The following is a 27,246-nucleotide window of genomic DNA, read 5'->3' as shown; positions in this document are numbered from 1 at the left end:
ATGCTTTTTTGTCCAGGAATCCGCATCTTTCTTAAGCATGAGCTGAAGTGGTCTTTTCATTTGTGCAACTCGAGGGATAAAATTTCTGAGATATTGGACAATGCCCAAAAACTATTGAATTTGCTTTCTCGTGAGGGGGCCGTCCGGAAACATTTGGAGTTCTTCAGCTATATGGGTGCCAGGTGTATAAGCACCATCTGCAAAGACCATGCCTAGAAATTCGATTTTCTTTTGACAGATGAGTATCTTGCTCTCAGAAAGCATAATGCCAGGGTGGTGAACAATCTCTGCAAATTGCTTTAACAAAGTAGCATGTGAGTCCTCATCTTTGGAGAAAAGTAACACGTCATCAATGTAGATTAAAGCTGATTGAAGCATAGGTTCAAAGACTTTAATCATGGCCTTTTGAAATAATGAGGGTGCTACTTTAAGACCAAAAGGTATGACTCTTTATTGATAATAATGATCGCGTATGCAGAAACTTGTTTTGTAGCGGTCTTCAAGATGAATACCCAGTTGCCAAAACCCTGCCTTGAGATCAAACTTGGAGAAAACTTTGGCATTGTGAAGGCATGAGAATAATATCATGGTATTGGGCAAAGGAAACTTATCATCATAAGATCTTGTAGGTTGATATATGGAGATTGTGGGGACGTGGTTTGGAGGGGTCCAAGAGGGAGGAGTATAGTTGACAAGATAGTCAAATTTTCCAGAGGGTTGTCCCAAAGTGTCAACTGTTCGGTCTCCTTGATTATATCTGGCTTTGAGCTTCTTACAAGAAGATTTCCTTTTTGGCTTAGGGGAGTCATCTTCAAGATCTGGACTACAGTAATCTTTACAAGTGCAAGTGTCCTAAAAAACATGATTATCCTGAGCAAAAGAATAGACGGGGAGACCATCGGTAGAGAAAGACTCTACAGGTATTGGTAGAGGATTGTTAGCTGGTTGCACCATCGAGATGGAGGAGGAAAAGATGCCTGGTGGAGAAGTAGAAGAGTCTCCTTTCTTAAAGATGATTTCAATAGTACCATTGGCCTTTTTGGTGAACTCAGGTTCTGTGGATTGGATAGGGACAGAGCTTTGATGCAACTTTTTATAATTGGTAATCCAAGAAGAGGGAAGTAGCTTCAGTAAGTCCTCTTTCGGGATTTGGCACGGGACATGAGTACAGGTGGCTCTTTAATTGATATCAACAGTAATAAGCAAAGCATCATTGGTTACAGGGAGGACTAAATCAAAAGCATGATTTTGGACCCTGTAAGCTATTTGATAATGAAGAGTGGCTTGATAGGTGTCCAAAACTTGATCAGCACTAGTGATCTGTTGTTGGACTTTCAAAAAGTGATGAAGTTGAGGATCATCCAAAGCCATATTGAAGTTGGGATAGAAAGTGACAACTACTGTGCCATAATTGAGTGTAGTTTCAAGAGATCCAATGCATGCATGTTGATACTCTAGATATCTAGTATCTAGAAGAGCTAATCTGGCTGCAACAGGTAAACCTTTTCTACCATGATAAGATAAGGCTAATCAGATAGCACCAAAATGAATATGAGTATATCCTTGGGAAATCCAGTGGCCGGGAAATTCGGATGGAATTTCAAGAGTAACAAATTGTTCGCGAGAAGTAGCAGGAATTTTGTGTTGGTCAAAAGAGGAGGCTTGAACATATTCTTTGGCCACACAAGAGGGTTGTTTGATGAGAGTTTTAATACTACTCATAATAGAAGGAGACTGTTTAACAAAAGCATAGTAGGGATTGACAAGAGCAAGGTCTGTTTCAGAGATTTTTTAGGTATCATCTAATAGGCTAACCTCATAGAAATAGTCAAGTTTGGTAGATGTAGACTGGCGAGTGAAAAGGAAAGGGGGAAGATAGAAAGAGAAAGAAGAAGTCAGAAGGAAAGAGGAAGGCAATGAAGAGAGAGAAGAGGAAGTCATGGTCACTCCCAAATCAGAGAGGCTCTTGGAGTTAGTGATGAAAGAAATTCCAGTAGAAATGATTTTGTGATGAATTTTTATACTTTTAAAACTACGGGGGTGGAGAGAGAATGCATGCAATGGGGATTGAATTCTGTATACAGATAGTTAAACTTATCTCTTTATTTCTATTTTTATTGTCATAAAAAATATATTAAAAAAATCTTTAAATTGTTTTTATTCTAAAACAATAATTAAAATTATAAAAAAGAAAAAACAACTTATCTAACATATGTGAATTTTTTTTTATCTTTTTTTATGCAGGTTTAAGATAGTGATTTTAAAAATATTTTTTATTAAAAAAAATTTGATTTTTATTTTTTAAATTTATTTTTAACATCTATTTATCAAAATAATAATATAAAAAATAATAATTTGCAAAACAAATAATAATAAAATATGGCGAAACTGCACCGCTGTGCCAAACCGACACTTTCCACTCCAAGATATACTTACATCGAGCAGAAAGGATTTGATTCTTGCATACGAAAATGGAAGGATCAGGAGAATTGCATTTAAATGAGCTGCCGGAGGGATGCATAGCGAACGCACTGTCCTTTACAGCTCCCTTGGACGTTGCCCGGCTCTCAGCTGTCTCTCCCATGTTCAAGTCGGCCGCCATATCCGACGTTGTATGGGAGAGGTTCTTGCCTAGCGATCTTGAGTCTGTCATTTCCACTTCCCCTGATGGTTCTCTCCTGCTGGCATCTGTTTCATCCAAAAGGGAACTGTATTTTAGCCTTTGTGACAATCCAATCCTTGTTGAAAATGGGAGAAAGGTAAAAAGAAAACTCCCTTTTTATTTTTGTATAGGCCCCTTTGTGTTTGACAGCCTCTGCTCGATTGAATTGCTTTTCATTTGCTAAATTTCATCCATTAACTTTGTTCCAAGTCTTTGTTGGACCCTTTGACTTTGAGGCTATTTTTTTTATTCTTTGATAGAAATTAAAAGGGTTTTGAAGTTTCCTAAATTCAAAAATCTGTGATTTTTTCTTATAAACTAGAATAGTACTGTTGAGGGTTTTCTGTACACCTTAAGATTTTCTGGTCAAGTGATTCAAAAATCTGTGATTTTTTCTTATAAACTAGAATAGTACTGTTGAGGGTTTTCTGTACACCTTAAGATTTTCTGGTCAAGTGACAAAAGTTATACCTCAATACTTCCAGCAGTTACTCTTTGTCATTGTTTGATGCAAGTCCTCCCTTAGATTTCCTGTAATGATCAATGTAACTTCTATCTTAGTTATGAGGTACATTTCAAAATAATTTCAGCATGTGCGTTGATGTCCCTTGATTTTCATGGCCTTTTTGAGTTGTATTTTGTCTGAGAAAATTAAATCAAAATAATTTTAGCATGTATTTGATGCGCCTTAGACGGCTGTAAATGATGGGACAAGGCTGTCACATTGGAGAGATGAAAATGAAATTTTGTATGGGACAGGTGAAGAAGTTGTTTTGCCTCTTGTCCTCCAATCCCATGTCCCAAGCTCTATGTGACTGAGTTGATATGTCTAATAGTGTGCTGCTTTTTGATTGGATAGAGCTTTTCATTGGAAAAAAAGAGTGGGAAGAAGTGTTACATGCTATCTGCAATGGACCTCGTGATTACATGGAGCGATACTCCTTGATATTGGAAATGGAATTCTAATCCAGCATCCAGGTTTTTCTTTTATTTTTTTTCCTTTTTCAGTTTTATGTTTCTGTGCTTATGATATTTAAACGTTGATGGTTCACCTACAGGTTTCCAGAAGTGGCTGAGCTTATTAAAGTTTGTTGGCTTGAAATCCGTGGCAAAATCAATACTTGTATGCTCTCCCCATCAATATTGTACACAGCAAACCTTGTCTTCAAGTTCTCTATAGAAGCTTATGGATTGGATGACCAGCCAGTTGAGGTTGCAATGAAACTGGATGGAGACAAGATTTGTGCGCATTCTGTTTGCTGGAATGCAGAAAGGAGAGGGCAGCAATTCCGTACTGCAAGAAGGCCAGTTGATTTTTTTAACTTTAGCTGCAGAAGATCTATACCTGCCAGAGAAAGTGATGGACATTATCCAAAGAAAAGAGGAGATGGGTGGTTGGAGATTGAACTGGGTGACTTCTTTTGCACAGAAGGGGAAGATGGAGAGCTGGAAATGAGAGTTTTTGACGGCACCAATTATTGGAAACATGGACTAATTGTCAAAGGGATTGAGATCAGACCAAAAGAAGGTAACTAGATAAGCAACTGTTTTCATATTCTATTAATAATTTCTTCATTCTTCACATTGTAGTGGGTAGGTTATCTTTATTGCATCACTATCTAAAGCTTTTGCAGCTGATCTATTGCACAGCTATGTAGGAGGATTCAGAGAAGATTTATAGCAGCTCTTATTGATGCAACGTATAAATGTTTAGTGATTATATAATTTGGATCTCATGATTATGTTGTTCATTTCATTTTAATTTATATCGTTCAACAAATTGCTTCACATCACTTGTTTCTCTCTTGGTGCAGTAGGGGCTAGTCCAAGCAGTTGAAGATACACAGGATGGATTTCTTCATCTGAAGTGGCATGTTTATTATGAGAAGTGGATTCAGTCGTACAAGTTTCCAACCATACTGTTGATTTGAAACTAGAACCACAAAAGGAGCCAAGTTTCTCTGTTCAAATAATGTACAAGTCTGTATTCAAAACTATCCAGTGTGTGTATAGTTTGAATCCAAAAGGTAAGTAATAAATTGAATGGGGTCATTGCTTCGCTGAAATCTTTCTAGTCTAGCTGAGGTTTCAAACATAGTTTATTTCGTCATGGAAAGTGATCAATGGATTTAAATAAAGAGAATTTACTATAAACCTATACTAGCCATGTGGCCTAGTTGTATGTTTGTTTGAATTATGCTCTGGTTAAATGACAAACTTGCAACGTTTCATGTATAGATAGATAAATTCTTGTCACTTCCTCATTCCTTTTGTTTCCCTTATCAAAATTTTAGTGTAGAAGTACAGCATCTTGTTAACTATCCATAATGACATGCTCTATAAGGCCAGATGCTGCCATTCCTAGAACTTTTGGGGTTGTCGGAGGTTTTTCGGATATAATCAACTTTTTCCAGCACTGTATGCCCACGACATAGTGAAGGACAGATTTGGAAAGTTGTTTCTAATTTTCTATGCGTCTTGGAATTGTAGCTATCTTGCTGTGCATTTGCTTATCGATGGTTTGCTAGGTTTTGTTAACAGGTTTTACCACATTTGTGACATTACTAATATGTACAAGGGACTTGATGACCAAGTAGAAGTCACCATGGGACTTGTTGGAGAACTACTAGTTGGAATGCAGCACCATGGTGGTGAAACTGTAAACATAAGAAGGCCCATTGGTTCATCCACAGCTGAAAGAAAGTGATGGACATTATCCAAGGGAAAGAGGAGATGGATGGTTGGAGATTAAGTTGGGTGACTTCTTTACCAAGGAACAGGAAGATGGAGAACTTGAGATGAAAGTTTTTGATGGTACTAGTCATTGGAAAGCCGGTTTGACTGTTGAAGGGATTGAGATCAGACCAAAAGAGGGTAAATAGATAAGCAAGATTTTTCACATTCTATAGATATTTCCTCGTCTTTACACATTCTAGTAGGCAAATCAGTAGTAATCTTAATTAATTGCATAAATGTCATGAGCTTTTTCTGGTGTAATTTCAAAGCTAAATCAGTTTTTCCTTCTGCATTTCATTTCTTGAGCATTTCCCTTTTTTTGTTCCTATTGATAATATTGAATCTCTTACATACCTTTAGTATGTGGTAGATTTTATGAAGTTTATGCCAAGATATTTTGTCAACTGCTTTCGGACTTAAAAAAAAACACTAAATCAGTGCTTTTAGGATATGTTTTCCCATGTCCAGACACCTTTTGGAGATATTGTGCAGGGCTTGTCATAGAAATTTGAATGCTCTCGTAGAAAATGAAATATTATTTACACTACATTGATTTATGTCTTTCAACTTTGTATATTACAAGTATTTATATACTGACATGGAATGGGGTTGATAAGTGATACATGGTTATTCAGGTACAAGATCACATGAGAAATATAAAAGAGATAAATATTGCATAATCATTCACATGATTTCAGTTGATTAAAGGAGATTGTGATTTGATTATTTGATTAGATGATTATGACTTGAAGATTTCAGATTGATAAGGTAGCGATTAGTTATTGTTACCGTTAATTACTGTTACTGTTTTGAAACAAAAGAGACGGAGGTAATGAAGATAAATAAGACATGTTTTATGTCTATTCTATTTAAAAAAAACAAAAATTCATTTCAATCATATATATTTCTATTTTTCCTTACTAAAAAGTTTATTTTCTGTGAGAAAGTACTCTAAATTGATTGTTCTTTTATATATTGATATATTTTCATGTTTTATATTTTGTAAAAAACAGATAAGAAGAAGTAAAACAATTTGCTGCCCTGAATCTATAATTTATATCTTCCATCAAAGATTATTTCGCGTATTGAGCCTATAATGCACAGGTCTTGCTTGATTCAAAGAAGATTTCATCCTATTCTGATAACCATATGAACAGAGAATTAGCTGTGTCTTTCCCCGTCACCTTAATCCAAAAAAATATAAAATCAGAACACACTTTTGTTTGTCTTTATACTTATGGCCATGCGGAGGTTTCAAAGATCAAGTAGAAAAAAAGAGTGAAGACCCTAGACAATAAGAAGCCATCAAGAAGGCACCGCGTAGGTAAATCTGTTCTGGTGCAAATATTTGTCAAACTGTGTAAAATCTAAAGACAAAAGCCTTTATTTATTATTATAAAGTTGAAGTTCAGACTCGACGTGGGTTGTGAGTACATCGCACCACCATTTTATGAAATTTTAATTTTATTTTAATTTTAAATTAATTTTTTATGATATTTTCTGATTGTTTAATGTAATAGTATCAAAAATAAAATTTAAAAAATAATAAAATATTATTATAATGTGTTTTCAAATAAAAAAACACTTTAAATCGTAACTGAACTCTTAAATATCCAAATATGTTCTTAATTAATGTTTTAGGATATAAAAAAACAAAAACATGTTTCTCAATAAAAAAAACAAACTGAAAACCTGGGAAAAGATGGCTAGTGAAAATGAAGAAGCAGGGGAATTGTCGTTGAACTTGCTTCCAGAAGGATGCATAGCGAATGTGCTGTCCTTTACGAGTCCTCTGGCGGCATGCAGGCTGTCTATTGTCTCTCAATTGTTCAGGTCGGCCGCAGAAACTGATGCCCTTTGGGAGAGATTCCTGCCCCGTGATCATCAATCTATCCTCTCCGAATCTGATAGTCCTCTGCTGGTTTCTTCCAAGAAACAACTCTATCTCAGCCTCTGTGGCAATCCTGTCCTCATTGAGGATGGTAAAAAGGTATCAGTTTTCATCCCAATCCCAAATTTAGCAACATATTAAGCGACCCAAATTTCCAAAACAAATAGAGTAGACAGGATTGTACAAGAAGATCAGACTATGTTGTCAAATTGAAGAGCTGGGATAAAATTTTTGGTTGTCTTCTATCTTATGTTATGTACTGAAGTCTATCCGAGTATTTGAATTTACTAAAGGATTGGGATCTTTATGGTTTTCTACAGGGATTGTTATCTAATTGTGCCTTTTTTTTTTGGCATGAAATAGAGCTTTTCGTTGGAGAAAAAGAGTGGGAAGAAATGATATATGCTCTCAGCAAGGGATCTCGGAATTGCATTGGGTGGTGCTCCTGAATATTGGGGATGGACTTCTGATCCTGGATCAAGGTTTCTCTTCTTCTCATCCTGATGACTTTCCATGATATATTTTCTGTTTTCTGCTTTTGTGGTGTGGATACAATTTCATGATTTCGAGCACCTACAGGTTTTCCGAAGTGGCTCACCTCTGTGTGTATGCTGGCTTGAAATCACTGGCAAAATCAATACAAGCATGCTAGCTATCACCAGCAACATTGTACCCAGCACACCTTGTCTTCAAGCTCTCCGTAGAAGCGCTTGGTAACCAGCCAATTCAGGTAACAATGGGGCTCAGTGGTGGTGAAAAGCATACACGAACTTTTCGTTGGCATGCAGAAAGACAGTCGCGGTGGCGATACCGAAGTCCAAGAAGGCCTATAATTGGTTCATCTGCTGCCGAAAGTAATGGGAATTATCCAAAGGAAAGAGGAGATGGATGGTCGGAGATTGAAATGGGTGAAATTCTTACCAAGGAAGGGGAAGAAGAAGAGCTGGAAACGTGGGTTGATTGTCGATGGGATTGAGATCAGACCAAAAGAGGGTAGCTAGACGAGCAACAGTTTTCACATTTTAGTGATCATGTCCGCATTGTAGTGTTCAAATCAGTAACAATGTTTTGCATAAATATCAAGAACTTTTCCTGCTCTAATTTCATAGCTTAATTTGCTGGACATTGTGTTTTTCTATTGATAATATCGAACCGTGTAGTGTCAAGTGGTGGAGCTCGAACAAATTTTTAGAGTAGACAAATTAAGCGTCACTCAAAACATAATCCTAAGCATAGTTACAAGATCCAAATCCAAGACTCAAGATGGTTACAAGATCTAATCCAAGAGTTAACTTAGAATCTAATCTGGAACAGATTTATATTGAACAAAATTAAAATTAATTTAGTCAAACTCTCGGATCTAACAGGTTAATTCACGACGCAGCTAACTCGGTAAAAACTGGGGTGAAACCCAGTTTGATTTCATAACTATGGAAGCAGAGTTGGCAATGTACTCTGCACCCCCGGGACCTGTTAGTGACAAAATCCCCTGCCATGGGCACTGCACTAGCACAGGGCAATTTCTTCGTTGAACAAGAAACACATGGAACAATTAGCCATGATACAAGGAGAGATCCATACGAGGGTGGCCACTGCGCCTTGCGTAAGCTTTTATGGACAACATAACCTTAAAGGTTTAAAGTTAAGCTGGGAGGCACCGTCTATGACCCAGTTTATATTTTTCTAATCCCAAGTAACCACATTATAATAATATATAGCTTTTAGGTATCGAGTAAATGTATACGTGGTAATATGGTGAAAAATAATTTTCAAAAATGTTTTTTAATTTAAAATATATTTTTTAAAAAATTATTTTTAATGTTATCATATTAAAATTATAAAAAAATACCTACAAAAATATTAATTTAATATTTTTTCAAATAAAAAATATTTTAAAAAATACTTTGAAAAACATGTTAAATCGCATTATCAAACATAGCCTTAAACTGTCATCTGTTTTCATCTTATATTCAAAGTTTAGGATAATTACACTAATTTGTTTTCTAATTTTGTTTTTAAATATAGAGTGATTTTTTAATTTATAATTTGATCAAATATTCTCATAAAAACTAAAAAAAAAAATTCTCATATAAAAAAAAATTCACCTTGATTTACTTTAAAAATTAAATTCATCTTGATTTACTTCAAAAAAAAAAAAACATGAAGAAAAAATAATTTTAACATCACACCTGACAATGTTTTTTTCTCTTCAATTTTGTATCTCTTTTAATAAATTAAGTTGATTTTGATTTAGGAAATAAAGATTTTTGTTGGTTTATATAAAAATATTTACATAAATGATAAATTAAAAAAAAATCTAAATTATAAAGATAAATTAGAAATAAGTAGACATAATTTTCCTAAATTTAAAAAAGTTATGACAAAAATTTAAGCCTTGAGGATTAATATAAATCTAATCAATAAAAAATATAATGCATCTATGCTAGTAGAAATTCAAGCTTCTAAGTATTCAAGTGAAAATTTGATATAATTAGATAAAGATATAATCTAGATAAATTATATAGATAATCTAACATATGTTTTTATGGATAAGTGAGATAAGTTTGGGTCAAGAAAGATCATAGTCTAGAAAGATGTATGATTATTTTAGACTATATTAACAACGTAAAACACAGATAACAAGAAATTTCAAAGTTGGATCATACTCAAATTTTTCTAGGTGATTCTAAAAGCAATTTTCCTATAAGAAACAACTGTGTTGCTTATTAAACCACTAAATATCTTTCCTAAAAGAAGTTATTGTATAGCTTATCAAACTGTTAAATCTCTCATAATTAGAAATTAGGCTCAAACATTGCTATTTAGATCAATTTTATTATTTTTTCTAGTTTTTTCTAGTTTATTGTTTTATTTGAATTTTATTTGTGCTTTTGGTTTCCTAGTTGTTTCCTAGTAAAGATATGCTTTTCTAGTCTATTTATAAGTTTTGAATGCCTCTAAAGAGACATACGGCAATATAAATTGCAAATTTAAAATCTATATCTGCTATCATACTTAGACATCGCGATGATCGATCATAAATTTATGTCTTTTTAGGAAAAAGAACAGACAAATAACGAATATTTGACATCTCGTTCTTTGGGGAATATATCTCCATTCAAGAAGTCGCTACCTAATATTATGGTCACTAAGAACCCTAACTAATTCACAAAGATTCTATGGTACGAGACTGGTTATGTGAAAAAAAAAATATTATCATCCCTTAAGTGTTCTACCTAAGATAGAATACATTGTTGGTTTTACCTAAAATTGCTTAGAATTTGTTTTTTCCTTTTTTTTTTTGTCTTCCTACAATGTTCTTGACTATGATGTCAGTGAACATATTCATAGAGATTTTCAATTCTAACATTGATAAATATTGCACAACCCAAAAGGTTTTGTACTCCTAACTCTGGCACTATTGAGTAAATCCTCATAGTTTGAATTTTTATTTTTATTTTAGAAAATTATTTTTTATTTTTTTATTTTTTTATGTTTTTTTGGGGTTGGATCTAGCTTAGCTAGTATGGCTGGACTGGACCCAGTCACCCCAGCCCGGCCAGTGACCCGGCTGGGCAAAGTAGAATGCATGCGTAATTATCACGCATGCATGCTGCACAGTGCGAAGGTAATTATAATTACCTTCGCACTGTGTAATGCAGGGGCGTAGTGAATAGGAATGTTACTTTTCAGGGACTGCTGACGAAGATGACGGCAATGAAGACGTGAGTTGCTGGACACTCCCCTCTGCTCCTGGCGAAGACGAAGGCTTGAGGTGGTGTTGGCCGATGCTTTTCCTCTCTTCGTTTCTGTTTTTTTTTTGTTTCTCTATCCTCTTTTTTTTCTGTTCTCTCTAGTTTTCTTGCTTTTTTGTTTGTCCACCGTTGGTTCTCTGGTTTGTCTCCCTGATCTTCCTCTCTTGTATGCTCTCTGATCCGGAGACAAAGTCGAAGACGATGGCGAACTGGTCACTTTCTTTCCTTATCTTTCATCCTCTATTCGTCCCTGTTGTATCTGTTGAAAAAGTCCCCACTCTCTGGTTTTTGCTTTCCCCCCCCATGCAGTCCAGTGCGCTCCCTTGTTCGTCTGTTTTCCCTATGTTTTTTCAGTTTCATCTTCGTCCCCTTTGCGTTCGCCTCTGTCCATCGCCCTTGTTCCCCCTGTGTTTTGTTCCTCTGTCCAGTGTGCTCATTTGTTCCCCTCTGTGTGTATTTCTCGATCGTTCGTCCGTTTTCCTCTCGTTCGTGTCGGTCCTGTCTCTACTGAGAAGAGATGATTGCTGCTGCTATAGCATGGTGCATGATCACGGTGAGTAAGGGGATCAGTGAGGGCTGGTGTTTACTGGGGGCTCACGGTGAGAAAGGGGACTGGTTCGGGAGGAGATGGTGGCGATGGTTGGGGAAGATGGTGTAAGTGTGGGTTACGGGGATGAGAGTAGAGAAGATGAAGGGAACCACTGATTTTGGGAGATGGAAAAGGATGACGGCGCGCCGGCGCGGTCACTGTCTTTTTCTCTCTTTCTTTCGTGTTCTCGCCCCCTCTCCTTTCTGTTGTAATGGTCTCCCATCGGTTTCTTGTAATGGCCTCCTCTTAGTGTTTTTTTTTAATGGCCTCCTTTCCTTGAGCACCGACCCTGATATTTGTATTTATAATACAAGATTCTCAGAGAAATAAAGTTCAAATAAATTTATTTTCTTCTTTAAAATTTAAATTTAATTAAAAAAAGAATAATTATCATTATCTTAATGATAATTATAAAATAACAAAAACATATTATAGTTTTTTACAACAAATTATATTTTAATTTTACATTTTAACCCCTATAAAACTCAATTATAACATTTACAATGCTTTCCGCTGATTAAAATTAATGTGTTCTATATTTTGTAGTTTTCCTATATATTAGCTTAATTACACCCGCATTATATTTCAAATATGCAAAATATAAATCTTAAAATACCTCAATTATTAAAAAAAATCAATTAATATAAGAATTGATATTTGAAATATGCGAAATATAAATCCGAAGACATATACCTCAATTATTAAAAAAAAATCAATTAATTAAACGATAATCGTTGGCTTAATCCTAAGAGCACAAACAAAATCTACTCATCCCACGGGACAACTCGAATAAAAAGATTCATTCTTTTTTAAAAGCAATAATAAAGAAATTCATCTACGAAAAGAAAAGAAAAAACATAAAAAAAAAGAAGTTTCCACTTTATACCATATTCACGTACTTAATCGCTAAGCTTCCCTCCTCTCGTACCCTCTATAAATAGCAGTGTCTGCCATCTCAAACTAAAAAAACTCGGAGTCAAATGGCAATAATGAGCTCGAGAGAAGAAGATATGTCGTTGGACGTGCTGCCAGAAGCATGCATAGCCAACGTTCTGTCCTTTACTTGTCCGAGGGATGCTTGTAGACTGTCTATGCTGTGTTCCTTGTTTAAGGCGGCAGAAGAATCTGATGTTGTCTGGGAAAGGTTTCTGCCCCGTGATTATCAATCTATCATCTCCAAATCTGATGCTTCTTCTATGCTGCTGGCTTCTGCTTCGTCTAAGAAACATCTCTATCTCATGCTTTGTGAGAAGCCCTTGATTATCGAGGGTGGCAAAAAGGTATATTTCTTGTCAACCTTTCTTGATTTTTTTTGGTTGTAATTTAATTATTTTTTCATTTGAATTTTATTTAGAAATATATTAAAATAATATATTTTTATATTTTTAAAAATTATTTTGATATCAATATATTAAAATAATATAAAATAATTTAATTTTTTTTTAAAATATTTTTGAAATACAAAAATAAACAATGATATATACTCGTGGAAGTGGACAGAATAAGACGAAGACAAGAGCATTCCACATCTTGGATTGAGAAAATAAATTATATGTGATGGTAGTTTGAAATTATGAAAGGAAAAATCTATGGAGAATTATCTGGATGGAAGAAGATTGTTCTGACATAAGAATTTGGATATGAAAATGAGATAAGAAAAAATAAATTTTGTAGTCCCTTCTTCAATTGGATCAAAATGGACTTAGCATAACAAGAACAAATTTTGGTTCGTCGGAGAGAATTTTGTAAGATGGACAAAAAAATTACATTGGATAAGTGGGATGGAAATTTAGATTGGAGAAGAGATAAGAAATTATGTTCTTTTTTTGTTCTTTTTTTGGAATAGAGCATTTCATTGGAAAAAAAGAGTGGGAAGAAATGCTACATGCTTTCTGCAAGAGATCTGATAATTGTATGGGGTGATACTCCTACTTACTGGAAATGGAACTCTGATCCTTCCTCCAGGTTGGTTTGTCCTTCTTTTTTTTTCACTTCCCAAGATATAGTTTTTTTCTTGGTGATTGTGAAATTTTATGATTTTGTTGGATTCTCATAGATTTGGAGAAGTGGCAGAGCTGATTAGTGTATGTTGGCTTGAAATCCGTGGAAAAATCAATGCTACTATGCTGTCTCCAGCAACGTTATACACAGCCTACCTTGTGTTCAGGCCAACAAGAGGACTTTATGGATTAGATTACCAGCCAGTGGAGGTGGGGGTGGGACTTGTTGGTAGTGAATGTGGTAAGAGAAATGTGTATTTGGATTCAGAGAGAGGGCGGCGGCAGCAATACCATTTTGTCAGTAGGCGCCTCGGCTTGTTCAACCGTTGCCGGATTGTGGGGATACCAGCATCTGAACCTGCCAGAGAAAATAATGGACAATATCCAAAGAAAAGGGGAGATGGATGGCTGGAGATTGAGTTGGGGGAGTTCTTTTGCAAGGAAGGGGAAGATAGAGAACTGGAAATGAGTGTTCAAGAGGTTAAGGGTGGTGATTGGAAAGGTGGGCTGATTGTTGAGGGGATTGAGATTAGGCCAAAAGAGGGTAAATAAATAAAGGTTAATGTTTTATCTTTTAATAAATAATGCTGTTTGCATCAGAATCAAGAGAATTGCTGGTGTTATTTCATACCTATTAGTATCTGCATCTGCATCTGCAAATTTTCATTTTTGATGCTTGCCAAGGATATCCTTTGGTTATTGTAATAAAAATTTGGTTCATTTCCCCCCATTTTTCCTATTTGGCGATGCTGAATCTTGCTGTCAAACCCCTAATGTAACAACTCAAACTCTGTAAGAAGCATGTGTGTAAATCCTGTGTTTGGCATTGCAACTTGATGGGTTTTTTTTGGTCATATTGCTTCTTGCCTAAAATGGTATAAGATCGATGCTTCGCAGATATTTCATGATGTTTATCGTCCATGAAGATTAGTTATTTACAAAATAATTTTGTGGAGGAAGTAAAGAAAATTATACATGTTCTCTTCATTGGCAGTGTTATTTCATCAGAATTAAGAGTTTTTACTCGTGTGATTTTAGCTTCTATTAGTGCAAACTTTCATTTTGATTTTTGACCAAGGATATCCTTTAGTTATTGTAATATAAATTTGGTCAATTTCATGTTGATTATTAAAGAAGGCGCATTATGATCATTAATTGACTGGATTTTCTCTGTGATAGTGATGCTTCTTGCTAACATGGATGGGATGTAAATGCTCAAATAGAAACCTGCATTGTCTTCTTCCTTTCTTATTCGTCTTTGATTTTCATGGCCGGATGTGTTCATTATGCTCGTTGCTGGGGTTGAACTCTGCTTCGTTATATCTGTTTGTTCTTGTTATCTTCTAAAATCTTCTGTTTGTTGCAGACACTTGAAGAGGTTGAATATGATGAGGCAGCGATGCTCAAGTTCAAGCTCAGGTGGTCATACCATCATCGGATTGTCATGAATCCCAGGTTATTCATTGTAGCTCCTCTCAAGAACCAAAGCTGATAGCAGGTTCTTTGGATTTCTCTGAGGCTGAATGTTTTTTTTTGTTTCTTTGTAGTGATTTGATTGGATTGAGACTTGGTCTTAATCTCAGGTTGCAATCAAGCTTGCATGGGGCAGGATGTTCACCCCTTAAATCACAGTTGTAAAACTACAAATTCTTTTGTTGATTTAGTATTTGAAAATTTTCCAGGAATTTTTCCTGTTAGTTATTCTCTTTGATCGCCGAACAGTTGCTCTGGCAACCCAGTTCAAAGTTATCGCATGCTAGTAACATTACAGAAAAGCATCCTTTCTCATTAATTGAAAATGCATGATAGGTGCCTATAAAAGGAAGAGTCCAAGAAAAAATCTTGAGATCATGGATAGAGAATTGATACAATGATACTTTCTTGAATCTTCCTGACCTGAAATTATATAAACTTACAAGAGGTGCTTTGACTATCTTTTTCGCTTACAATCTCCTGTGTGTTCTTATGAAGTTTGTTGTGTTCATTGCAATTGCAGTTGAGCATGCATAAACTCCAGCTAAGCACAGACTTGCTGATACTAAGAGAAAGGTCTTCCATTGCCTTCCAGATGCTAGAATGGCCAATGCAGTCAATGCAACAGAAATTGCAGAGAGGGCATTTTTCCAAGCTTGGAAATTTTTTACTACACTAGTGCATCCCTTGCAATGAATTACGTGTCTGAAATATCGGTTGTTCACATTGGGTGCGTGCATTGTTCCAATCCCACCTTTTGCTGGTGAAGAAGCTGAAACTCCAGCAACAAGACCAGCTGGTGCATGTTCTACAACAGCAGGTACTTCTGGCAAATAAATGGTGTTGTGGCCAAAATAATAAGGCATCCCATGTCCAACTTTGTCCATCCATTTCCTGTATTCAGCTACCCATGTATCTGATGACTTCAAATTAATGTACAATTCCTTTGTTGGAACCTTTTCTTTCATTAAAACTTCATTCTGTGATGACAGAAATCCCATGTCTTGCTCAAAGATTTTGCACGCATTTTGATGGAAGTACCATTTAGGGATCACCTTTGCCATTTGAGGTCTTTTTGTTGCTCCAAACCTGACAATGATCATGGATTTTCCTTGTCCGGTTGGTCTGCAAAGAAAAAGGCCAGTGAAGTACTGTGTCACCCCCTTCTCATCTGCAAATTCTATGTCGTTGGATAGAACACACGGAGCTTGAAACCGTAAGAAGCTTAGCAGTTTTTGATCCTTTTCCTTACCCCACCTCCCTGCAAAACCTCGATGGGTGCGTTCAGTCACCTCAAATCGCAGTGCCTGGGCATCCTCCCTTTTGGCAGTCCAGTCTGTCCTATCATGTGAGATTGGAATGTGTGCCGGATCCATGAGGTTTTCAAGCAGTATGGAGTGATCATATGGAAGCTCATGAATGGTTGAGGTATCTTGAAATCCTGGCCTGGCAAAGTTCTCAAACCAGGGAACCTTCTTAAAGTTTGGTGGTGTCTTTAGTGACATCCATACCCAAACAACTCCTTGTGATTCCTTCACCTCATATGTCTTAACACAAGCTGACTGAGGAATTTTAGCATTTGCAGGAAGCTGTAGAAGAATTCGTCAACATCCGTAACTGGAATATAAAAGAGGCTTTTGTGCTAGAACTACTGGAATATTAAGAAATGCAAGAATCATAGACAACTGATAAAAATAAATCCACCCTATGATAGAAAAAAGACAAAATGCACAAAACAGAGGAAAATGAAAGACAGACCTGAGGTATTTTTACACATTTTCCCTCCCCTTCAAACTGCCAACCGTGGTATAGACATTCAAGTCTTCCGTCGATCAACTGACCTTCTGATAGTTTCGCCAACCTATCATCAAGCAAGTCAAAGTTTTAAGGTTCTGTTCACTGTGCAGTTGATGTTTCAATGAATTTTGAGGTTACTATTCTACATCAATAATTAAAAGGATATTTATGTGCTAATCAACAATTACAAGCTTCCTAAAAGGATACGTTGTCAAATTTCCTACAACCAATCAAAATTAATCAAGTGATGATCAAAAGAAGAATCTAAGCAATTCTGTTATGTCTCTGGACACTCAAGTTAGGGATCCAACCAAAACAACAGCATTGAATTGATTAGTAGCAGAAACTAGAGCTCATGCTATAAGATACCTGTGAGGGCACCGATCTTCGTGACATCGCAGCTCACCTTGGCCATCTTTATACAACACTAACTGCTTATCAAAGACATTAAGACCTAGAGGTGCATCATCTGGCACATCCTTGGTGAGGTAAAGCGGGTACCACTCTTCAGTCCAATTATAGTCTACCACCGCTCCATCCCCTCTCCTTTCCTCCTCACTAGAGGGACCGATAAGAACCCCATGAGCATCATCTTCTGCATCAAGTGAAGGAGGAATGGCCGTTGGGGCATCTGCAACTGCATGACACTTCTTTATGTAGTAAGGCTTTGAGTGTATTGATTTGAGCAGGTGGCTGTTTATGTGTATTGTTGTCGGTAGTTTAGTGGTGGGGGAGAAGGAAGCAAAGGGGTTCGAGAAATTTTTGTGGGAGAGAGATAGGTGCAGTGATAATGCCATGGAGGAGAAAGGAGAAAGGAGAAGTAGAGAAAGAGAGGCCTGTACAAAAATCCAGGAGTGGAGCCTGTGGAGAAGAGGAGGATATTGATATTTGGACAGCAAGTTAAGTGGGTCAGTTAGTCATTGCCTTGCAAAATGTTTGTCCATTCCTGACCACACATCTTCCTCTCACGTGGCTTTATATTTTACTCTACAAATTAAGACGTTCAGGTTAAGAGTCTGCCAGAAGCTTTGGAGATTAAGAAATCCGACAGCAACTCTCACTTTGTCCAAGTTAGTCATGGGCCACCTTCAATTTTGGTTCTTGTGAGAATTTATACGCATTGAATATGCTTGGTCTCGGAGAAATTCTTTGGTTCTGCAAGCCCCCATTAACCTTTATATGGAAGCCAGCCGCGGTGGTTGGCAGCACAAAAAACATTATTCTGTCGTCTTTTGTGCGGCCAACCGCACGAACAAACGAGCAAGGGAAACCCACTTGAACTGAATGAATTGCAGAAAATGATGCAGATAAAATCCAAGTATGAAACATCAAACTTGCAGCTCCTATTACTGACAAGAAAACAAGAAAGAGAGCATGTATAATTCACTTGGTGATATACACACGGTTGTGAATGTTGTTCTATCATCTTCCTCTGCTAAAACTATAGAAACAGACTAGATGTTCACGGATAGCTGGCTCAGAATCTCCTGTGTTCTTATGAAATTCGTTGTGCACATTTTGACAAGAGTTGGGCATGCTAAACTCCAGCCAAGCATAAGCTTGTTGAAACTAATAAGAAGGCTTTCCTCTGCCTTCCAGGCACTAGAATAGCTAATGCAGTCAATGCAAGAGAGATTGCAGAAAGATCTTTTTTCCAAGTATTGAAAGCTTTGAGAGCACTACTGCTTGCCTTGCAATGAATTACATGCCGGAACCCATATCTTTCTCGAACACCATGTGCCCCTCTGATGAAAGAACCATTCGGGGATCCAGTTTGCGATTTGAGGCCTTGTTGTTCCTCCAAATCTCGCAATAACAATAAGCATGGATTTTCCTTGTCCAGTAGGTCTGCAAAGAAAAGGGCCTGTGAAGTACTGTTTCACTCCCTTCTCGTCAAAGAATTCTCAGTTGTTGGATAGGATACATGGGGCTTCAAACCATTACGAAGTTTGGCAATGTTTGGGCATTCCCCCCACCTCATTACCCTGCAAATGCTCGGTCATTACGTTCAGTCACCTCAAAACGTAGTGGCTGGGCGTTCTCCCTTTTTGCCGACAGGTCTGTCCTATCATGCGAGATGGAATATGTGCTGGATCCATCAGATTTTCAAAAAGTATTGAGTGATCGCAGGGAAGCTCATGCACGGCTGAAGAATCTCAGAAACCTGGCCTGCAAAGTTATCAAACCAAGGAAATTTATTTACCTTTGGTGGTGTTTTCAGAGATATCAATACCCGCACAACTCATTGGGATTCCCTCGCCTCGTAGGTTTTGACACAAGCTGATAGAGGAATTTTAGCATTTGCAGGAAGCTGTAGCGAAAATTGTAATCATTAACTAGGATATGGAAAGACAAGGAGAGCATTATCATGTCATGGAAACTGCGCGCATTTACAATGACACGGACCCGAGGTATCATGGCACAGTTATCCTCTCCCTCAAATTGCCAACCGTGATATAGACATTCAAGCCTTCCACCTATCAACTGACCTTCTGATAGTTTAGCTAACCTAAATCAAGCAAGACCAAGTTCAAAGTTTTATCACCTCTACAACTCATATCTAAGGAACTCTATTATTTTGACATGGTTTCCCACGGCCATTTTGAGTAAGACTACTGCATGAGGAGACACAATAAGCTGAGAGATCTTTTCCATCAAATGCAAAACATCTGCCGATGTTCAAGAATTTCTGCTTTTTAGCATCAGCAATACAGCATCCCCATACATTCAAATTCAACAGAATTTATATAAAACTGCATTTATTTAACAAGTTATGCAGCTAGATTCATGAATGAGTAGCAGTCAATCGTCTAACCAAAAAATCTTTTAAATCATGGAAACAATCCAATTCTAAACCTAGACAAAGTTAACTTCCCATGCTAAGGCTTAAATCGGTACATTAGAAATGAGGAGCCACCCCACATCAAGAATCTCAACTTCTGTGCTATAGTGATTAGTGCCACAACCTAACAAGTACACTAAATTGTTAAAGTCGAAAGATAGTGTTTAACGTGGTTCAACAAATTACCTATTTCTAGAGAGCAACCATTGTTATTAGAGATAGAGAGAGGTACAATTTACACATCATCAATTAAGGAGGATTACATTCACTCAACTCCCATCACACACCCATTTGTTTTTCTGCACACACCAGTCAGCTGCTGCCTTGGCAGCCCACTCATATGCTCTTGTTCCGCTGCTTGTTCTTGCCTCTATTTATATAGTGTAATGGTCAAATATCTCCTTAATTCATGTCATGCTTTCTGCCCATTTTCCAGCCATGTTTTCTATCAACTTTTGGCTCCATTCTTCTTCCACTTCTTAGTGGGGTAGGTTGGTTGAGGTGGGATCTTTTGTCTCCACCGACCTAACATTCTCCCACTTGGAGACACAAAGCATCACCCATGTCTTATAACCTCTTCACTTTCCAAAGGTTAAGTTTGCATGACTACCTCCCACTTCATCTGACCATTTGCTACTGCTAATTCAACTAGCTCTGATACCAAATTGTAGTTCAGTTGATTTCTACAGCTAATAACACTTGAATGTCGCACACAAATGCTTTAAATTTCTGGTACAAAACTCACACAAGGAAAGCTTATAATGGAAGAGAGTTCACACACATAGCAAAATATTTTTCTGCTTTGTTTCTTCCTGCTTTCAGCTGCACCTACTGTCCATTTTCTACCATAATTTTTAAGCCATTTGTCCCTACCATTTTAGACAAAATAATACATTTAACTTAACACATATTGAACTCTAGTTAGCTTTAAACTAACTCTAGTAAACTAACTTTCCAACATATTTACATTAACATTCTCCCCCTTAACATGATGATGCTCTTGAATTTACAAAGCTTTTTTTAATAGTTTAAACTTCTTTCTTGGCAATGCCTTGATGAAAATATCGGATACTTGCTCTTCAGACTTGTAAAATTTCAGCTTCACTTCTCCAACTTCTCTCTTGGCAATGCCTTGATGAAAATATCGGATACTTGCTCTTCAGACTTGCAAAATTTCAGCTTCACTTCTCCACTCTCAATCTCAAATAAAATTATGTTTGATTGCAATATGGTTCGTTTGGCTGTGATGAACTGATTTAGCCATAGCCACACAGCTGATTTGTTGTCATAATAAAGTGTTGTTGCATCCTCTTGCTTTTCACCAAGGCGTTGCTAAGAGAGGCGTTCAAGCTATTAAGAGAAGCTTTGTGAATTCAAAAGCATCATATTAAAAGGAAGAATGTTAATGTGTTGGAAAGTTAGTTTATTAGATTTAGTTTAAAGTTAACTAGAATTCAATGAGCGTTAAGTTAAATGTCTTGTTTTGTCTAAAATGGTAGGGATAAGTGGTCGGAATTATGACAGAAAATGGACAACAAGTGCAGCTGAAAGTAGAAAGAAACAGAACAAAAAAATATCCTGCTATTTGTGTGAACTCTCTTCCACTGTAAGCCTTGCTCGTGTGAGTTTTGTACCAGAAATTTACAGTATTTGTACGCTACATTAAATCATGTTTTGTGAGTGTTATTAGCTAAAAAAACCAATCGAACCACAACCCAACAACTGAATTAATAGCAACAAGTAGTCAAATTATGTGGGAGTTAGTCATGCAAACTAAAATTATAGAAGGCTTTGGAAGGTTAAGAGTTTAAAAAACATGTGTAATGCTTTGTGTCTAAATTCAACTCCCATCACGCACACACCTGGCAGCTGCTGCCTTGGCAGCCCACTCACACTCTCTTTTCTCGTTCTGCTGCTTGTTCTTGCCTCTATTTATAGAATGTAATGGTCAAATATCTCTTTAATGTTAGGAAATTGTCATTTTGTGGCAAGACCCCACCACTATGCTTAGTGGAAGCTAATGTTGTGCCACCATTAGTGTCATGTCTTATGACTTTTGTTCACCATTAGTGCCATGATTTATGGCCTCTTGTCTGCCATTGTTGCCTATAAATAGAGACATTATTTGGAGAGTATGTTGAGAGAGAGTAGAGTGTGCGAGAGAGAAGAGAAGAAGAGAGAAAGGCTGCAATGACAGCAGCTGCAAGTGCAACAATGAGAGATGAGAGTTGAGTAGAGTGGATGTGATCTTACTCCTCCATGTATTTGTATTGTATCCTTTCTTTATCTCTAATAATATGGAACTCTCCCGTGGATGTAGGTGATTTGCCGAACTACGTTAAATATTGTGTGCTAGTGTGCTAAGCCTCCAATGGGCAATGATCTTGAACACCAATTATAGGGGATTCTGACTAGTGGTGTTCAAGATCATTGCCCATTAGAGACTTAACACACTGACACATAATATTTAACGTGGTTCGGCAAACCGCCTACATTCACGGGAGAAGTTCATATTATTAGAGATAGATCGAGAAAAGGTTACAACACACATGGAAGAGGAGGATCACTTCCTCTCTAGACTCTCATTGCTCACACACTGCTGCCCTTGGCAGCCACTCCTCTTTCTCTCTTCCTCTTTTCTCTTCACACACACTCTCTCTCCCATTTTGCTCTCTAAATGATGCCTCTATTTATTGGCAACAATGACAGATAAAAGGCCATAAATCATGGCACTAATGGTAGACAAAAGCCATGAGACATGACACTAATGGTGGCACAACATTAGCTTGGTGGGGTCTTGCCACAAAATGACAATTTCCTAGCACTTAATTCATGTCATGCTTTCTGCCCATTTCCAGCCATGTTTTCTGCCCATTTCCATCAACTTTTGGCTCCATTCTTCTTCCACTTCTTGGAGTGGTAGGTTTAGTGGAGGTGGGGTCTTTTGTCTCCACCAACCTAACATAAATAGATCCTGATGTTCACTATATTTAACCTATTCAACAGCATATCTAGTAATTTAATCCCTTTTCTGCAAATGTAAACCATTCCCACGTGACATTTCATAAGGGTTGCTTCAAAGGTCTATTTGAAAGCCACCTCTACAATTTGAAGTTCAATTCAAAAAGGTTCTCATTAACCTCTCATACAACACACTTAGAATAAGCCTTGAGACATGAACTAGAATCTCTGAACTGAAATTTCTGTTTTTCAGGGTTTCTTGGTCATAGATACCACAGTTTATATAGCCCAAAACATGAAGTGCAAGAACTTCCAGCTAATTCACTACATATCCAACAAAATCCTCAAGCATAACAAGAGAAATCACAACAAGATCATCAAAACAAGAAACCAAGAAAAGAACTCCAATGCTCTTTCCTTACAAGTAAAATCAAAGCACGATCCAACTTCTCTAGTATTCAACACAAGACTGAAAACTTGAAATACTGTGATATGATTTACCTGTGGGGACATCTATCTTCAAAACAGCGAAGTTCAATAATATTCTAGTACAAAACTACCTGCTTATCAAACACAGTAAGGCCTTAAGGAGCATCATCTGGCACATCCTTGGCAATATAAAGTGGGTACCACTCTTCTGTCCAATCATAGTCTGCCACCTCTCTTTCTCATCTCCTTTCCTCCTCACTAGAAGCACCCACAGGCCACAAGCATCAAGTGATCCTTATTATCCTCTTCTTTACTCTGATCATCAACTGATGAAGGCAGAGTGCTACTTGAAAGATCTGTAACTGCACGGCACTTGATGGACCTTTGCTGCTGCTTTACATGTATTGAATGTCCAAGGGTTTTTGTTAGAGGGAGACGGAAGAGAAGGTTATCAGAGGCTTAGAAATGGGAACTAAAGTGTTTGTGAGGGAGAGGTGTAGAAGGAAGTAGAGGAAATGGAACGACAGGAAGAGGATGGAAGACTTGTTTTAAAATAAAAACTGCCTGTCAGGTGAACCTTGAACCACAGTTTTTTTTTTAAAAAATAATAATTGAGTCGATAAAAAACCTCTAACCGGTTAAAATTTATTAATTTTTTTTATTAAAATAATATTGTTTTAATTTTTATTTTTATTTTTTAGGGTTGATTTTTTAGTTTGTAATTTAGGTTTTAGAATTTGTTTAGAAGTGTGTTAAATAATTTTTTTAAAAAATATTTTTTTTATTAGAAAATATATCAAATAATATATGTTTTTTAATTTTTTAAAGTTTATTAACCTAGTTAACTTATTTGATCTAGTAGGCTAATCCATAACTTAATTAACCTAATTAAATTTAATTAACATAATTAAACTTTATCAAGTTAATTCTAAAAATAATTAAATAAAAAAACAAAACAACACCATTTTAATAAAAATAATTTAACTAATAACCCGCATAGTAACCATTTTCTACACAAGTCATTGCGCCACACATGACAAACACAAGGAATGAGAATGCTTTGATCCATCCTCGATACGTGAATTCCACCATAGCAAAGCTAAGGACATCTGATTCTATGAAGCTGAGTTATTTTCTGCCTACCATACCCTGACCTCATCATACATTATGCGAGAAAATAGAAACAAATGAAGTTCCATACACATAAAATCAGCCATGACAGCTCTTGAAAAATGAGTGCACAAACAACCTCATATCCTAACCAAATGACTAAATTTAGGAATAAATGCAGAAGGGTTGTAGTTGTATGCCATTGTTGTTTGCTAGGTGCATTGATGCCTCTATTTGGCTAGCATTTGGAAGCACTATCTTGTTTTGAGAGCAGAATCTGGATTTCTTTCCTGTTCTCATAACAATGAGAGGGCTACCATGGAGCTTGCCGACAAAACCAGCTCATTCAAAGTTCTTCATCCACTGGTCATTGAACAAGATTGGCGAATTTCCCCTTCCTCACCTGTTTTTACTCCAATGCTTGTTAGCTTCAAAAATGACTGGCTCCAACTCTGGAAAAACTTCTCTTGATCATTTGCAAAATCCTGTACTAGATTCCTTGTTCTTTTGTCATCTAAAAGAACTGAATCTGATTGGAAAAGGCCCTTGTGGGCCACTAGGTTTCGGTAGTACTGATTGTCAAATGATGAGGATGTTTCAGGATCATTAACAACTGTTATTGAAGCGCTTGCATCCACTGGACATCTTTGCATTAGTTCATTTGCATAATTCCTGTCTAGAGATGTGTCGATGAGTGTGAGCTTCCCCTTGGAGTACTCTTGGAACCGATCACTGAATGCGCTGCAATGAGCTGATCCTATAGTGTGAGCTCCTGCAAAGCAAAAGCATCAAGCTTGGTAAATAAACCATTTATCACAGTAGTTTTCGGCAGCAATAAGTTCTCCGCATGGAGAAAACAAACAGTCGATGGCTTGGCCTCTCCGTGGTTAGTTGTTCGATCAATGTCAGAAGCAGATATTCTAGTTATTTGCTTGGTGTTGTAAAAGAATCTTGGAATGAGGTTTTAGACTAATTATCACATACCTGATAGCACAACAAGGTCTTCAATAGATAATCCTTTAGCAGTGAAGATGCTAATCGTCTCATTCATTGTAAAAGTCGTGTCTATAATATTAGGTCTCACATTTGCGGCTGCCGATACCCTCCCATCTCTCCTACCAGTTGGAATCTGAAGCTGAGGTCCACCAGTCTGTTTTCATGTACTTCATAAATGAATAACCGATCAAAAGAAGCATAGAATTCAACAAGGAACAATAGTAACAGTGAGAGATATTACAATTGCAACAGCATCTCTAGCAGCCAAAGCAACAACATCAGCACAAGAAACAGTTCCTGGACAGAAGATTTCAAGCATTCTTTTAGCTGAATCAATAACTTGAAACCCTCCTAGAGACCCGTTCCCTGGATCACTTCGCTCCGTCCCATTTCCTTGCAGCAGCACAGATGCATCGCAGCCCTGTAACCATGACAGCTATCTAGAATTGAAGAGTAGCCACCAATTCCGTAGTATAAGAATATGATTTCAGTTTATTCTTGGGTGCTGATAAATCAGTTGTTACGATTGGATCACAAACAGAGAATTCTTGGTGTTGCTTCGGCCAAGTGCCTCAAATGGTGTTGCCAATTACAGCTAATCATCCATGACTTGTTGTGAAACAACTCAAGCAGAGTCTACGAAGAAGCCCTTGATGATTTAAAAGAATTGACACATGACAGTTTATACTGTAATAGCTCAATCTCCAAAATACTCTAAAACAAGTTTTTTTTTCCTTCAATCATCAAGAAGTCAAGAACAGTTTATTCATCAAAATCATGTTGCAGAATGCCTGTAAGGATTTTGATTAAAGTAATGAGGAATACTTAATTAGATGGCCATGATATTCTGAAGTCGTTTTTCAATTAAACAACTGGTGAAATGAGCTTGTAGCCTAAATTCAATCATGTATTCTTCCCCATGAAGGAAGAAATTAGTGAAATGCCGTGTGGAAAATGTTGTTTTCCGGCACTCATTAAGCTAATACAAAACACACAGCAAGTGAAAAAGACTCACCTCCACAAAGCAGTCATGGAAAACCAAACGAAGTAGCTTCCCTGGGATGGTAGGGTCTGAAGAGGAAGCTGATCTAACTGTGTTTGAAATGATAAGTTCAGCAGTTGGGCACGAAGCTCCATAAAAGTTGAAAAAGAGACTGGCAGAAGCAGGGGAAGCAACAACAACAGCATGTAAGAGACCAAGAACCAGAAAACTACACAAATGAGGTCTTGAAGAAAAAGGAATAGGGTTTGTCTCCATGAGGATTTTCTTTCAGTGTTCTTTTAGGCAACTTGCAGACAGCATCACTCATCACTGTTGCTCGTGTCTTGCTTGACGTTGATACATTTCAAGAGAGAAAAGGGACTGAGTCCTCTGCATTAAATGCTGCATTTACATTGTTGGGTGCTGTCATGAGGTAGATGGGATGTTAGACAGCATCACTCTATTTATGTCTTCACATTCCCTCATGCTTATTGGTGCCTGTGCCCTTGCAGCCTTCACATTACACTTCCAAATCATCTCTCCTTTCACAGCTATATATCGGTAGTGTATGTGTTTCGGTACCACGCGCTATTGAAAATTTTGATTTTTTTTTTAAATTAATATTTTTTTATATTTTTAAATTGTTTTGATATATTATATTAAAAAAAAATTTAAAATATTTTTAAGTGAAAAATGAAAAACAACTGTATCACGGTATCACACAGCTCAATTAAATCCTTCCAAACCATCCATGTGTAATGCCTATTTGCTATTGTGTTTTTAACTGTGTTTAAATTTATTTTAAAAATGTGTTTGCATTAAAAATATATTAAATGAATATTTTTTAGTGCTTTACAATGATTTTAATGTGCTGAAAATCAAAAAATATTTTTTAAAAATATTCAATGTCATGAAATAATAAAAAATAATTTTTTTATATATTTTATTAAAAAAATTTTTAAAAAAATATTCAACACTCATCATTTTTTTTTTACAAGTTTGCTCTCTAAAAGAGATTTTAAG

The 27,246-nt window shown here is 36.6% G+C and overlaps 4 protein-coding genes and 2 pseudogenes across 7 annotated transcripts; 3 read left to right on the top strand and 3 right to left on the bottom strand.

The window, feature by feature from the left end:
* Positions 1–2,387: 2,387 nt before the first annotated feature.
* On the top strand, positions 2,388–5,690 carry LOC133673892 (putative F-box protein PP2-B12; annotated as a pseudogene).
* A 1,410-nt stretch (positions 5,691–7,100) lies between these two features.
* LOC133674647 (uncharacterized) lies at positions 7,101–8,265 on the top strand. Its single transcript, XM_062095862.1, has 2 exons — positions 7,101–7,388; positions 7,942–8,265. Exons 1-2 carry the CDS (start codon positions 7,101–7,103, stop codon positions 8,263–8,265), a joined length of 612 nt encoding a protein of 203 aa, XP_061951846.1.
* Positions 8,266–12,608: 4,343 nt separating this feature from the next.
* LOC133674558 (putative F-box protein PP2-B12) lies at positions 12,609–15,334 on the top strand. Of its 4 annotated transcripts, none has more exons than XR_009835255.1 (5): positions 12,609–12,913; positions 13,480–13,598; positions 13,690–14,191; positions 15,000–15,088; positions 15,181–15,217. XR_009835255.1 is itself a non-coding variant. In XM_062095739.1 (4 exons), the coding sequence occupies exons 1-4, from the start codon at positions 12,614–12,616 to the stop codon at positions 15,005–15,007; spliced, it is 915 nt and encodes a 304-aa protein (XP_061951723.1). In that variant the 5' UTR covers positions 12,609–12,613; the 3' UTR covers positions 15,008–15,334. The 4 variants fall into 4 exon arrangements, 2 of the variants coding, with proteins under 2 accessions (XP_061951723.1, XP_061951724.1); XR_009835256.1 differs by having other exon boundaries at positions 13,690–14,177; positions 15,181–15,199; XM_062095739.1 differs by having other exon boundaries at positions 13,690–14,177; positions 15,000–15,334.
* Positions 15,335–15,398: 64 nt separating this feature from the next.
* LOC133674557 (protein TIC 55, chloroplastic-like) lies at positions 15,399–17,796 on the bottom strand. The gene is made up of 3 exons (XM_062095738.1): positions 17,273–17,796; positions 16,865–16,967; positions 15,399–16,695 (listed from the first exon to the last, which is right to left on the bottom strand). Exons 1-3 carry the CDS (start codon positions 17,698–17,700, stop codon positions 15,577–15,579), a joined length of 1,650 nt encoding a protein of 549 aa, XP_061951722.1. The 5' UTR covers positions 17,701–17,796; the 3' UTR covers positions 15,399–15,576.
* A 786-nt stretch (positions 17,797–18,582) lies between these two features.
* On the bottom strand, positions 18,583–24,158 carry LOC133674646 (protein TIC 55, chloroplastic-like; annotated as a pseudogene).
* Positions 24,100–26,721, bottom strand: LOC133673842 (peroxidase 46). Its single transcript, XM_062094748.1, has 4 exons — positions 26,257–26,721; positions 25,483–25,662; positions 25,230–25,395; positions 24,100–25,017 (listed from the first exon to the last, which is right to left on the bottom strand). Exons 1-4 carry the CDS (start codon positions 26,497–26,499, stop codon positions 24,602–24,604), a joined length of 1,005 nt encoding a protein of 334 aa, XP_061950732.1. The 5' UTR covers positions 26,500–26,721; the 3' UTR covers positions 24,100–24,601.
* Positions 26,722–27,246: the final 525 nt, after the last annotated feature.

Source organism: Populus nigra, chromosome 15, assembly GCF_951802175.1.
Source record: "Populus nigra chromosome 15, ddPopNigr1.1, whole genome shotgun sequence".
NCBI classification, from domain to species: Eukaryota; Viridiplantae; Streptophyta; class Magnoliopsida; order Malpighiales; family Salicaceae; genus Populus; species Populus nigra.
The sequence above is the reverse complement of the archived record's forward strand: the minus strand, read 5'-3'. Positions and strand labels throughout refer to the sequence as shown.

Bases quoted from the DNA above. Each gene is read 5' to 3' on its own strand.
- LOC133674647 (XM_062095862.1), top strand. From the start codon at position 7,101: ATGGCTAGTGAAAATGAAGAAGCAGGGGAATTGTCGTTGAACTTGCTT. The intron at 7,389-7,941 runs GTATCAGTTTTC...CAAGCATGCTAG, and splicing joins TCATTGAGGATGGTAAAAAG to CTATCACCAGCAACATTGTA.
- LOC133674557 (XM_062095738.1), bottom strand. From the start codon at position 17,700: ATGGCATTATCACTGCACCTATCTCTCTCCCACAAAAATTTCTCGAAC. The intron at 16,968-17,272 runs GTATCTTATAGC...GCTTGATGATAG, and splicing joins GAAGATCGGTGCCCTCACAG to GTTGGCGAAACTATCAGAAG. The intron at 16,696-16,864 runs GTCTGTCTTTCA...ATTCTTCTACAG, and splicing joins AATGTGTAAAAATACCTCAG to CTTCCTGCAAATGCTAAAAT.
- LOC133673842 (XM_062094748.1), bottom strand. From the start codon at position 26,499: ATGGAGACAAACCCTATTCCTTTTTCTTCAAGACCTCATTTGTGTAGT. The intron at 25,663-26,256 runs GTGAGTCTTTTT...TCATGGTTACAG, and splicing joins TCCATGACTGCTTTGTGGAG to GGCTGCGATGCATCTGTGCT. The intron at 25,396-25,482 runs GTAATATCTCTC...ACATGAAAACAG, and splicing joins CTAGAGATGCTGTTGCAATT to ACTGGTGGACCTCAGCTTCA.
- LOC133674558 (XM_062095739.1), top strand. From the start codon at position 12,614: ATGGCAATAATGAGCTCGAGAGAAGAAGATATGTCGTTGGACGTGCTG. The intron at 12,914-13,479 runs GTATATTTCTTG...TTTTTGGAATAG, and splicing joins TTATCGAGGGTGGCAAAAAG to AGCATTTCATTGGAAAAAAA. The intron at 13,599-13,689 runs GTTGGTTTGTCC...GGATTCTCATAG, and splicing joins AACTCTGATCCTTCCTCCAG to ATTTGGAGAAGTGGCAGAGC.